At 36.5% G+C, this 13,036-nt stretch overlaps 1 protein-coding gene and 1 long non-coding RNA gene across 2 annotated transcripts; both read left to right on the forward strand.

Moving 5' to 3' along the window:
• Window positions 1-1,472: 1,472 nt before the first annotated feature.
• Window positions 1,473-1,929, forward strand: LOC122618061. Its single transcript, XR_006325995.1, has 2 exons — window positions 1,473-1,674; window positions 1,825-1,929. It is a non-coding gene; the product is annotated as an uncharacterized LOC122618061 (long non-coding RNA).
• A 293-nt stretch (window positions 1,930-2,222) lies between these two features.
• On the forward strand, window positions 2,223-10,791 carry LOC122618017. The gene is made up of 3 exons (XM_043794140.1): window positions 2,223-2,307; window positions 6,175-6,365; window positions 10,348-10,791. Exons 1-3 carry the CDS (start codon window positions 2,223-2,225, stop codon window positions 10,432-10,434), a joined length of 363 nt encoding a protein of 120 aa, XP_043650075.1. The 3' UTR covers window positions 10,435-10,791.
• The last annotated feature ends 2,245 nt before the right edge of the window (window positions 10,792-13,036 follow it).

Below are 13,036 nucleotides of genomic sequence, written 5' to 3' on the forward strand. Positions count from 1 at the left end.
CTCACAAAGAACCCTAGGTTAGTTTTCCGGGAAACCACCCACTTGCGTTTTATGCCTAACCGCCAGGCACCTCCGCCCATGGCAAATGGTTCATTTTCTCCTGCTTTTCGAGCGGAGGGAATCGAACCGTTGCCTTAGCTAGACACTGCATTACCGCGGACGGAGCAAGTAGCAATGCATTACCCGTTTTCCGGGATAATGAAGTGCCCATTGCCCAGCCGGCGCCCTCGTAGAGGGTTCAGATAGAGGATTTTTTCCAGCCTGACAATACATTAGTTGACAATAATTTTTATAGCGGAGAGTATGGAATTTGCACCGGGAAACGGTGCACACGTCAACAAAACCGCTACCTACAAACGTTGCTCTGAGGGCTCTTGTCTCTGTGCATACAAAAACAAGGCTTATAATCGCCGCTGAACTTAACTTTATTAACCAAAATATTAATTATGAAACATTTTAATTCCTAATACACTTGTGTTAAATCTCTGCGTAAAAAGAAATGAATGGCACGAGAATATACTTTGTACATATGTAGAAAGATAATAAGAAAATTAGGGAAATATACTCTTACCCCAATCTAATCCTGTGCGATGAGATCTCGACGCTCTGGATCCTGGGCATTACTAGATATTCAGTTTAACTAAACATATCGATAATAGCACACATACAACAACTACCCTTCATTTTAAAATTGTAATCAACACACCTCATAACACAGGATGTGACTGGAAACTCCAGACAAGTCACCCACTGGTAGACTAAACATCTATTATCTAATCTAAACATTTCTTGCCCAAACCCTCACACAATTGTCATGTTCCCACGCTCAAAGTTCGGACTCACAAATTTTAGATTTCAATAAACAATATCTTAAGAAGCTGAAAGCGCTTGTATCCAAGAGTGAATGCACTTGAAAAACCTTTTTATTTTAAAGGTCCATCGACCCCAATTTATATGGAATATGACATCATTCAAATGATTAGTGGTTAGTGGTAGGCACACGAAAGGTCAATTTTTCGATGACTCTGGCGCATAAATCGGGATGTATTTGGCATCGGTTTGCGGCTTGTTGGCAGAGACCTGCGACTTAAGAAAACCCCACAAGAAAATGTCCATCGTGGTCAAATCGCACTATCTCGGTGGCCAGTTCACGTCGCTTCCGCGCGAGATGACCATGTCCGAAAATTGCTTGTGCAGAACATCCATCGTAGGGTGTGCTGTGTTTTCCAAATCCATATTCTCGATTTCATGCAGTTGGTTATCATCGACCGGTATCGCTTACCATTAACGGTGACGGCCACACCATTATCGATTTCGAAAAAATACGGACCAATCACGCCTCCATTTTGCTTGACTGCCGCGGGTTTTCGAGGACACTGTCGCGCACAGCGAGAATTGGAAAGTAATGATGCTAGTCCCAAATACCAGTTTTTTAACAAATTGGAAGGGCATAAGCAAAGGAACAGAGGAAATAGAAATCAAAGCAATAATCAAAGAAACTATACTAACAGGCATCATAATTATGGTACTTATTACCCTGCAACAAATCAAAACCCTAACGTGCAAGCTCAAAGTCCGAATCAATTTATGATGGATCAAAATCAGTACTCTTCTCGTCCTATACCTTCAACCTTTTCAACCTTTAACCCAAATAATCTGAATGGCAATATGCAGGTAAGTCGAGAAAGTCAGAGTGGACAAAGAAGGATGGACGTAAATTTTCATCAGACTGCCTCGGACACTCAAGAGCGGTGGGAGGACGAAACAGTCCCCATGTCCCAATAAACTATAATATTAATTCTTATAAAGGCATTATCTCCACAGGTTTCTCTATCAACATCATATAGGAAAATTTTGCAGGCTTGGAGAAAAAAGAAGAAGATTTGACAGTATACACTATAAAAGAGCCAATAAAATTAATGAAAAGCATTACGATAAAGCCCACTTCTTTATGTCCGTCTGTACAAAATTTCTATGTCCATAAATTTGCTGATACTTTTGATTTCCAGTAAGATCGAAAAGATCTCGAAGAAACGAAAGCTGAGATTGATTATGAGAAGGGAACTGTAACTTAAGGTTCGAGAACCTACAAATTCAGATATGAGGAAAAGAAGGGCAAGACCGCACCTGCAAAGTGCCTTAAACCCAAGCTTAAATCAAATTAACAGAAGGAGGAGACCGCATCGGCAAAATGCCTTACTACAAGAATAAACATTGACACAATGGACAATGACGCAAAGCACTTTGATCCCAAGTGCGTTGACGACGATATAGTCAGCTTCGCGATAAATAATGAATTACGCGAGTGTAACGAATACAGACTCAAACATCTTAATGTAGAGAAAGTTAAGTTTTTAAAGAAGGTCCTATACGAGTATAAACGAGTATGATACATTTAGTACAAAGAAGGCTACAATTTGACCTTCACAAGTACTAAACATGTCATCCAGACTCAGCATGAAGATCCAGTTTACCGTAATCCTTATAAGTCAGCAAGCAAATTAAGGAAATAGATAGAACAAGGTAAAATTCGCAAGTCGAAGTCACCTTATTGTTATCCTATTTTGGTGGTCCCCAAGAAGGCAGACGCCTCTGGGAAACAATAGTTTAGGTTGGTAGTAAATTACAGGAATCTCAATGAAATAACTGTCAACGACAAATTCCCCTTTCCTAAAATGGATAAAATATTAGATAAACTTGGACGAAGCCAATACTTTACAACGATTGATCTAGCCAAGGGTTTTTTAACAATTTTGGATAGACTAAAATTCCATTGCAAAAAATGTTTTTTCAACTAAACATGGGCACTATGAATGAAACGCATGCCCTTTGATCAGAAAAATGCGATCTTGATCGTTCCAGATTTCTCAAAGCCATTTTCCCAGACAACTGAATGATTTTTATTACAAAATTAAATATTTTTCTGGCAATGAAAGTTATGTAGCGGATGCCCTTTCCAAGCCATGCTTGGGGAAGTTTCAGATAGTGCAAACGCAACAGTTCAAAGTTCAAAGATGATATAAATTACATATCAAAAACAGATAAACTACTTAATTTCTTCTAGAGACAACTAGAGTTTGAAAGGAAACAGCAATACAAAAAATGTTAGTCAATTTTTTCAGAAATTGAAAATCAAAATAATTTACAAAGAAATGACAGTTGAACTCGCTAAGAACACTAAGAACAGCGCGATGACGAAGACTTTCTGATTTTCCAGAGGGCATAAACCAAAATCATAAGCCATAACAATTTCACCAAATTGCTAAAAAGTAACGAAAGGTTAAACGATATCTTAACCTACGCCGAATTTAAAGACAGTACAGAAAAGGCATAAGGAGGTTATGCATCCAGGCATAGAAAAAACTATTTACTGCTTTAAAGAAGAATACTATTTCCCAGATTATATCAAATTATTCCAGAACATCATTAATGAGTGTGAAATCTGTAATATAGCGAAAACAGAACACAGAAATACAAAATTGACATTCGAAATAACTCAAGAGTGATATAAAAATACGTGATAGACTTCTATCTCACCAAAAACTAAAATACAAAATTCGCATCACTAGATAAGGTGAAAAGTAGAAATGGGTTAGAGGCAAAGAGGGCCATAACAAAAATATTCAATGAGTTTGGAAAACTACAGGAGATAAAAGTTGATAAGGACTCAGCCTTTATGTGCATAGCTTTGCAGAATTAGTTAAGATCGAAGGTCGTAAACAATGTGGGCGTGGCAGTTTTGGGCCGTTTGGGCATGGAAACATGGGTCTAAAATCTTGCGATGCGCCAATGTTTCTGAAAACTGTATGCTTTATCTCAGCTATTGATCCAGATCAAGAATATATACTTTTTATATGGCTAGAAAAGCTTTCTTCTGTAGTACTTTACTAGTAGTAGTATACCCTTCTAGTATACCCATTTACTTTAAATAAATATTATAGTAATAAAACGCTAAGATTATTATATATGCATATATAATATAAAATATTCACTTTGTGTTATTTTTGTTAAGTGCATTACGTTCTTTTCTGTTGGATCACGTTATACGTTTCATATACAATTATAAGTTCTCAATATTCATAAGTTTAAAAAATATTGTTTTTTGTAGTTGAATAATTACAATAAAATTGAATAATTTAGGTCTCAAGCTGAACTTAACTTATTGATCTAAATTGATTGACGTTCAAGCCTCGGTATCGAGCTTTTCAAGTTCTAATGGAATTCAGAGAGAGCTTTGGAGTTATGGACTTTAAGTGTCTTTACATTTCTCTTGGATTCAAATGCATTCGCTCAAAATACAAGCGCTCTTAAGATATTGTTTACTGAAATCTGAAATTTCTGTTTTTGAGTTTGTGAGTCCGAACTTTAAGCTTTGGAACATGACAATTGTGTGAGGGTTTAGGCAAGAAATGTTTAGCTTATGCAATAGATGTTTTGTCAACCAGTGGGTGACTTGTCTGGAGATTCCAGATACATCCTGTGTTATGAGGTGTGCTGATTACAATTGGAAAGTGTAGGGTAGTATTGGGTATATATGTTGTATGTGCGCTATTGTGTTCATGGTAAGTAGGTAAGTGCTTCAGTCTAAGGGACTTATGGATATGTCCATTGAATTTGGCCTGTGCTCAGGTCATTAAATTGGGATATATCGTGATATTGGTTTCGGGATGAACGTGTTCCTTTACATTGGTAACTGGGTTCGAATGTTCTTCATTATGTTTAGAATATTTTACAATAAGTTTGTTAGAAATATTCTTGAATAATCATAATAACGAAAGTTGTAACGCATATAATTTGGAATACAGTGTAGTGCTTAACTTGAGAAATTATTAATTCTTTTGTTTGTAAATGGGCTATCGGTTCTAATCTTGTAACATTATAATTGATATAAATCGTTTGTGTAAAATTGTTTGAAATTAGGAATTCATCAATTTGGGTTGTACTATTCTTAATCCTTAAATTTCGTAAACCAATCGATTAAAGCCAAAATGTGTTTGTAGCCCTTATGCGTTGACTCCAGCGGACCCAAAAAGTCAATATGGTAGGCAAACAATGGGACGTCTTCTTTCTGGAGTGGGTGTGGTAGTCGTTGTTGCTTGCCTCGTTTGCGATTCGATTAAATGCATGGAATACAGCACTCGATATATCTTTTAATCTTGTCTTCAACGTGTGGTATAAAAAATGTTTGGCAGATTAACTCTTTTGTCATTCTAGCAAAATGACCTCTGTCATGGACACTGCTTATGATTCGCTTTTGCATTTCGTTAGGCACTACTACGAGCTCATCGTCACCTACAAGTTTGTACAGCACATCTCTTTTTAAAAAGTAGTCATCGTATACCTTATTTTCATCGCGTAGAACTTTTTTGATGGCTCTTATCTTCTAGTCGCGTGCTTGCGCATCTTTCATCTATCTTCTTTTATACCGGCTGAGATCGACATGGTTCATTTTCACGCCAGATCGATGTTCAACTGTATAGATATAAGTTAACAACACGCTTTACCAAAAGCTTATAAAGTAAAGCTTAGGTCAGCGTCTGCATTATTTCCTGCACGCGCCAACAAAAAGTAAACCAAATCACAACACAAGCAATATTAACAGAGCATTGAACTGCAGTTGCAAAACAGTTCACACGGGCACCTGCAATTCCTAATAAATATCAGCCACAACAGGAAATGGATAAACAGGTCACACGGGCACATGCAATTCATGAGAAATATTGACGACAACAGGAAAAAGCCAAATTTATTAAGAAGTCATCAGCAGAACTGCAATTAACCAATTACAGCCGACTGCACAACTGACACACTGTTATCAATCTTTGATTCGTCGCTGCCACCGTCGCTGCACCAGCGCTGCCACCATCGCTGCCACCGCTATACAAAATTCAGATTCACAAAAGGCCAGATTAGGGAGCTAGAGTAGAACTTTAATTTAGTCTAATTTTTGCATTCAATCAATAAAGTTGGAAAAAATAAAATTGTAAATTTATTTTTTATTTCTTTCATAAACAAATAAATTAACTGGCGCCCGAACAGGGACCGGTTTATAACATAACAGAGCAAAAAGCCTCTAAGTGTTCGCGAATAAAAGAGCAAAAAGCCTCTACGCTCGCGTCGTGACGAAAAACAAAAAGTGTAAGTCGCGAATAACCGTGTTCCGATAAATAAAAGGGAAGACTCCCACCCACAGTGGTGGCCCTAAAACCAACATAAAGGCAACTCATCGCCTACAAAGACCAACGCCGGGCAAGGCCCGTCCCCACGGAACCTTCCGAAGGAAGTATCGCACCTGGATCCTCAGTAGATACAGCAAACCGGACCAAATCCAGACGATCGGGAAGGATGGCAACAATAACCTACTTGTAAGATAGTTTTAAGGAATATTTAAAAGAAAACTCATAACAAAAACGTAAAGAAAATTAGAATTAACAATTCAAATCAAACAAAACTTAAAAGAAAAACTAGAAAATTAACAATACAAGTTAAGCAAATTTAAAAAAAGAAAAAAACATATTGGCATAAGAAAGTGAAAGTGAAGTGATCAACCAAAGTAAATAAAAAGGCAAAATTCAATCTACGGTCTTCCGACCAAACCAAAAACCAATACCAATGCCTAGAACTCAATACTTAAATAATTCGACTCCCCGAGCATTTCAAAACATGCCTCAAAGAGCACCAATTGCTCAACAATATGTCAGACCAATGCACAACATGACATTCTTTAGCAACCAGACACCAATACAACAACCGTACGTACAACAACCATACGCACAGCAACTATACGCAAGACAGCCGTTCACACCAAACCCAACTTTCTCACCGAATCGCCCCACGGCACTAAAACCGCTGCCCCGTCCTGAGCCTATGGACGTGGACCCCAGCATCCGCACAAGACAAGTGAACTATATGAACAGACCACGGAACTTCGAAATGGGTAAACGACCAGGAAACCCCATTCCCCCTGTTCCACAGGAGGACAAACGACAACGTACTTTCAATATAGAAAGAAATGAACAAAATAATGACACTACCGCACCTAGTAGCAATGACCAGAATACAGAAAACGAACAAACAGAATATGAACAGTTAGCGTACAGCCAAACAGACTTAAACGAATATGGACAAACATTAGACGAATACCAAGAACAATACGAGTACTGTTACGGGACCGATGTAGGACAAGAACAATACGCCGATCTGCATTTTTTAGAGTAAATTCCTCCTCCTTACCTTATTTTGAGGTGAACGTAGGAGGAGAAGTTTTGAGAATACTTATTGATACGGGATCTAATAGAAATTATATTAAACCTAGTTTAGTTAGTAATCCCGCTCTAATCGAGAAACCGTTTCAAGCCGTTACAGTTGGAGGTAACGTTAAAATTACACACTATAAAATGGCACATCTGTTTAATATCCGAGATGTGCGTATTAAATTTTTTCTTTTGCCGACATTAAAATCTTTCGATGCCATTCTCGGCAACGACACTTTAAAAGAACTTAAAGCAGTAATTCACACACATTCAAATTATATGATCATTAAGGACAACGTAAAAGTAATTATTAAAGAAAAAAAATATGACTCAATAAACAATATTTGCCCCCGTACAGCCCATTTGTCCGATCAACAAAAAAATAATTTAGAAAATCTACTACAAAATTTTCCCAACTTATTCTCAAAACCAGACGAAAAATTGACATACACTACTAACGTGACAGCAGAAATACGTACGAACAATGAAACACCTGTATATTCTAAATTCTACCAATATCCCATGTCTCTAAAAGACGAGGTTAATAAACAGATTTCAGAACTATTGGCAAATGGTATAATACGACCATCTCGTTCCCCGTACAATTCACCTGTGTGGATTGTTCCCAAGAAGATCGACGCCTCAAACGAAAAGAAATACCGAATGGTAATAGATTATAGGAAATTAAACAAAGTAACCATAGCTGATAAATACCCTATCCCCGAGATAAATGAAGTGCTTGCCCAATTGGGCAACAACAAACTTTTTTCCGTTCTCGACTTAAAAAGCGGATTTCATCAAATAAAACTCAAGTCCTCAGATATAGAGAAAACCGCTTTCTCTATAAATAATGCCAAATATGAGTTCACACGCCTTCCATTCGGTCTTAAAAATGCTCCATCCATCTTCCAACGAGCACTAGACGATATACTGCGTGAACATATAGGGAAAATTTGTTATATCTATATTGATGATATAGTTGTTTTTAGCCAAGACGAAAAATCTCATCTTGAAAACTTAAATACCATATTCGATACCCTATATAGAGCCAATATTAAATGTCAACTTGATAAATGCGAATTTCTCAAGAGCAAAGTTGAATTTCTAGGTTTCGTAATATCCGATAAAAGTATTGAAACCAACCCTGACAAAGTTTCGGCGATAGCTAATTTTCCTACCCCAAGGACAATAAGAGAACTCAGATCATTTTTAGGCTTATCAGGATACTATAAGAGCTTTATAAGGGATTACGCAAAACTTGCTAAACCACTCACCATACTGTTAAGAGGTGAAGATGGACACGTAAGCAAGAAAGCAGCATTAACTAAAGCAATAAGCTTCAACCAAGAAGCCATAACAGCATTTAAGAAATTAAAAAATTCATTAATATCACAAGATGTGATACTTAAATACCCCGATTTTAAAAAAGAATTCCACCTCACCACCGATGCATCAAACTATGCCATTGGTGCAGTTCTCTCACAGAACAGTCAACCTATCTCATTCATCTCACGAACCCTCTCCAAAGCTGAGGAAAATTATGCACCTAACGAGAAAGAGATGTTGGCCATTATATGGGCCCTTAAAGCGGCTGACCACTGACCACCAACCGCTTACACATTCATTAAGTAGTTGGAATAGCAACGCTAGAATTAAAAGATGGAAATCTCACTTAGAAGAATACGACTACGAGTTACTCTACAAACCAGGAAAAGACAATGTAGTAGCAGATGCATTGTCTCGCATTTCAAATTTAGTTCAGATAAACTCAGTATCCACTCAACATAGCGACGAGAGTTCAAGCCATAACTTCATCCCTAGTATAGAAGTACCCATTAACGCTTTTAAAAATCAAATCTTCATCCATAAAGCAAACAACAACGACTATAAATTTAGCATACCTTTCCCTACGTTTCATAGACATGACATATACTTACAAACTTACGAACCTGACGAACTTATACTAATACTTCGGAAATACCTTAACCCATCCGTTATTAACGGAATACAAACTTCTGAAGATATCATGGGGAAAATACAAACAATATACCCAGATAACTTTAGTAAAGTTAAAATTCGTTTTACTCAAAGTAAAGTTACCGACCTCACTAATGAATCAGAGCAAGAAGAGGAGATACTTAAAGTCCACAATAGAGCCCATAGAAATGCTACGGAAAATAAAACTCAATTGTCCGAAAAATTTTACTTCTCCCAAATGAAGAAAAAAATAGAAAAATTGGTAAAACAATGCAAAGTTTGCAAAGAAGAAAAATACGATAGACATCCGACTAACCCCGTTTTAGAGCAAACTCCTATTCCGGAATACCCCGGACAAATTATCCACATCGATATCTATTCTACAGAAAAGAACTTAGTTCTAACAGCCATAGATAAGTTCTCTAAATTAGCGCAGGCCAAAATAATAAAGTCCAATGCAATAGAAGACATAAGAAACCCTCTAAGAGAGATTATTTTCTACTATGGCGTCCCCAAATATGTTGTCATGGACAACGAAAAGTCTTTAAATTCATATTCCATAACTTTTATGCTCAAAGACCAACTCAATATTTTTCAGCACCATATATACCATATATTTTTCAAGCACCACCCCACAAAAGCACTGTAAACGGACAGGTCGAAAGATTCCATTCGACACTCTCTGAAATAATGAGATGTATCAAGAAAGATGGAACCCACAGAAACTTTCCAGAATTACTAGAAAGAGCAGTGTACGAATATAACTACACTATTCATTCTGTAACAAAGAAAAGACCACTTGAAGTGTTCTTTGGTAGAACAGTATCCACTAATCCCGAAGCCTACGAACAAACCAGACTAGACAACATAGACAGACTAATAGACAAACAGAAAAAGGACCTCGAATGTCATATCCAGAAACGTAACGCATTAAAAAACTACAACGTAGGTGACGAAATTTATGTTAAGATAAACACACGACTTGGTTCTAAATTATCAGCAAGATATAAAAAAGAAATAGTTAAAGTTAACAAGAATACTACAGTTGTAACAGAATCAGGAAAGAGAATACACAAAAGTAACATACGAAATAACTAAAATTATCTTACCCTTTTAGGACATTAATGCTATGCACCATAACAATAGCGAATGGACTTCTAGACATTACCAACTATACCGACGTACAGACTGCAGTAATAAATAAAGGATTAGGGAAAATTCAAACATCCACCACAAGAATAATTCATGTTATAGATATAAACCACATAACAAACACTTTAAATACCTTAGCTTCATACGTAGATAACGAAATAAAACATTCAAACAGTTACCACACTATAAAACATGAATTGGTTCAAACATTCTCTATTCTCCAAACTTTATCCCCCACACTACATAATAGAAACACTAGAGCAATCAATTTAATAGGAACCGCATGGAAGTACATTGCCGGTACTCCAGATCACGACGACTTAATTCTACTCCAAGATAATATGAACGATCTAATTAACAATAGCAACAAACAACTTCTAATTAACAATCAATTTCAAGAAAGACTAAATCAGATAACTAAATTTACTAATTCTTTATCAAACTCTATCAGAAAAGACAGCTATGTTAACACAGAAATAACTTTTAACTTGCAAAATCAAATCAGGCTCGTCAAAGAAGAAATCATAAATGTTAAATACGCCATTCAATGGGCTAAGCTAAATGTAATAAGTACATTCTTATTAAATGAAAAAGAAATAATTGAAATTGATAAAATATTCAAAGAAAGCAATATGCCATTACTATCAATAGAAGAAATGCTAGAATTTTCCGATGTAACTATATTAAATAACAAAACAACAATTTTATATATAATTAAAGTCCCAAATTTAGAAAAAACTATATACGAAAACACACTTATCAAGCCCATTATCAAAAAGAACACAATTGTAAACATAAGATTTCAAGAAATTTTTTTTTAATAACGGAAATATGTTTGGCATAAATAATAAATGTAAAACTTATCATAAGATTAAAATTTGTAACAAGAATAATATTGTAAACATTAGCAATAGTACTTGTCTACCTATGCTTCTGATAGGAGAGAAAGGGTTATGTGAATTCAGCAACGCAAACCACATCGAAACAATAGAGGAAATACGCAGCGGGCTTATAATGGTTAAAAACTACATTGGCACACTAGAGTGGAACAACAAAATGCAGAAACTGGAAGGAATATACGTCATCAACTTCTTCAACGAGACACTCACCATCAACGGAAAGGAGTTCAACAACGTTGAGACGAAGCCCATACAATCATCAAGGCCCATGATCCAAATAACCCCTTCAGAGAAAGAACGAATCAAAATACTATCTCTCAACGCTCTGGAAAGTTTACATATTAACAACACCAAACGTTTGGCAGAATTGGAAACAGATAGCAACTATAACAAATACTACGTCACCCTTCTCTTCGCTACCTCCACAATCGTCGCAGGGTTATTATACTGTTGCAAACGAAAGCAAGAGAAGATTATTCTACAAGTGGCATCTCCCGAACCCCTGAAAACCACCAACAGAGTTAATCTCAACACCATACCATTCTTCTAATGAACGTCGCTTGAGGACAAGCTCAAAATAGAGGGGGAGGAGTTAACAACACGCTTTACCAAAAGCTTATAAAGTAAAGCTTAGGTCAGCGTCTGCATTATTTCCTGCACGCGCCAACAAAAAGTAAACCAAATCACAACACAAGCAATATTAACAGAGCATTGAACTGCAGTTGCAAAACAGTTCACACGGGCACCTGCAATTCCTAATAAATATCAGCCACAACAGGAAATGGATAAACAGGTCACACGGGCACATGCAATTCATGAGAAATATTGACGACAACAGGAAAAAGCCAAATTTATTAAGAAGTCATCAGCAGAACTGCAATTAACCAATTACAGCCGACTGCACAACTGACACACTGTTATCAATCTTTGATTCGTCGCTGCCACCGTCGCTGCACCAGCGCTGCCACCATCGCTGCCACCGCTATACAAAATTCAGATTCACAAAAGGCCAGATTAGGGAGCTAGAGTAGAACTTTAATTAAGTCTAATTTTTGCATTCAATCAATAAAGTTGGAAAAAATAAAATTGTAAATTTATTTTTTATTTCTTTCATAAACATATAAATTAACTTATATTCTTGCAGAAAAAGAATCCAGCAAGCCACCCGGTGCATAAACTTTATTTTTCTAAAGTTTTCGTAAAAGCGTTACCAGCTTAAAATAATTGCCCAGCAAATACTCCCTAAACTTAGTCAAAGCTTCAATGACTGCCAATATTTCAAACTCAAAGCTGCTGTATTTACGCTGTGCATCTGTGGTTTTTTTCACATAAAATACACAAGATGCCGTTGACCATCGTCGACGTTTAACTGTAATAAAACTGTTCCAAATCCATCAATAGGCGCATTGTATGCACTTCCGTCTCGTAAGTCTGATTATATACTTAAAACAGGGTTCTCAGTTAGTAACTTTTTCAAGTATTAACTGCATTCTCTTAGTCCAACTTCCTTGTCAACTCAGTTAAAGGTCTAACTATTCTTGCGTAATTTGGTATAAACTTTCTGAAGTAGCCGGTCAGACCCAAAAAACATTCTATTAATAGCTTGGGTGGCATCTTGAACTTAAAAACAGCTTCAATTATTTTTTGGGTGAGGGGAAAATTTTGCGATTTTCTATAACATGGTCCAGAAATTGAATGCGCGTTTTCAGAAAATTGAATTTTTTCAAATTGAGCTGAAGACCATATTCTTTGCAC

Source organism: Drosophila teissieri, chromosome 3L, assembly GCF_016746235.2.
Source record: "Drosophila teissieri strain GT53w chromosome 3L, Prin_Dtei_1.1, whole genome shotgun sequence".
NCBI classification, from domain to species: domain Eukaryota; kingdom Metazoa; phylum Arthropoda; class Insecta; order Diptera; family Drosophilidae; genus Drosophila; species Drosophila teissieri.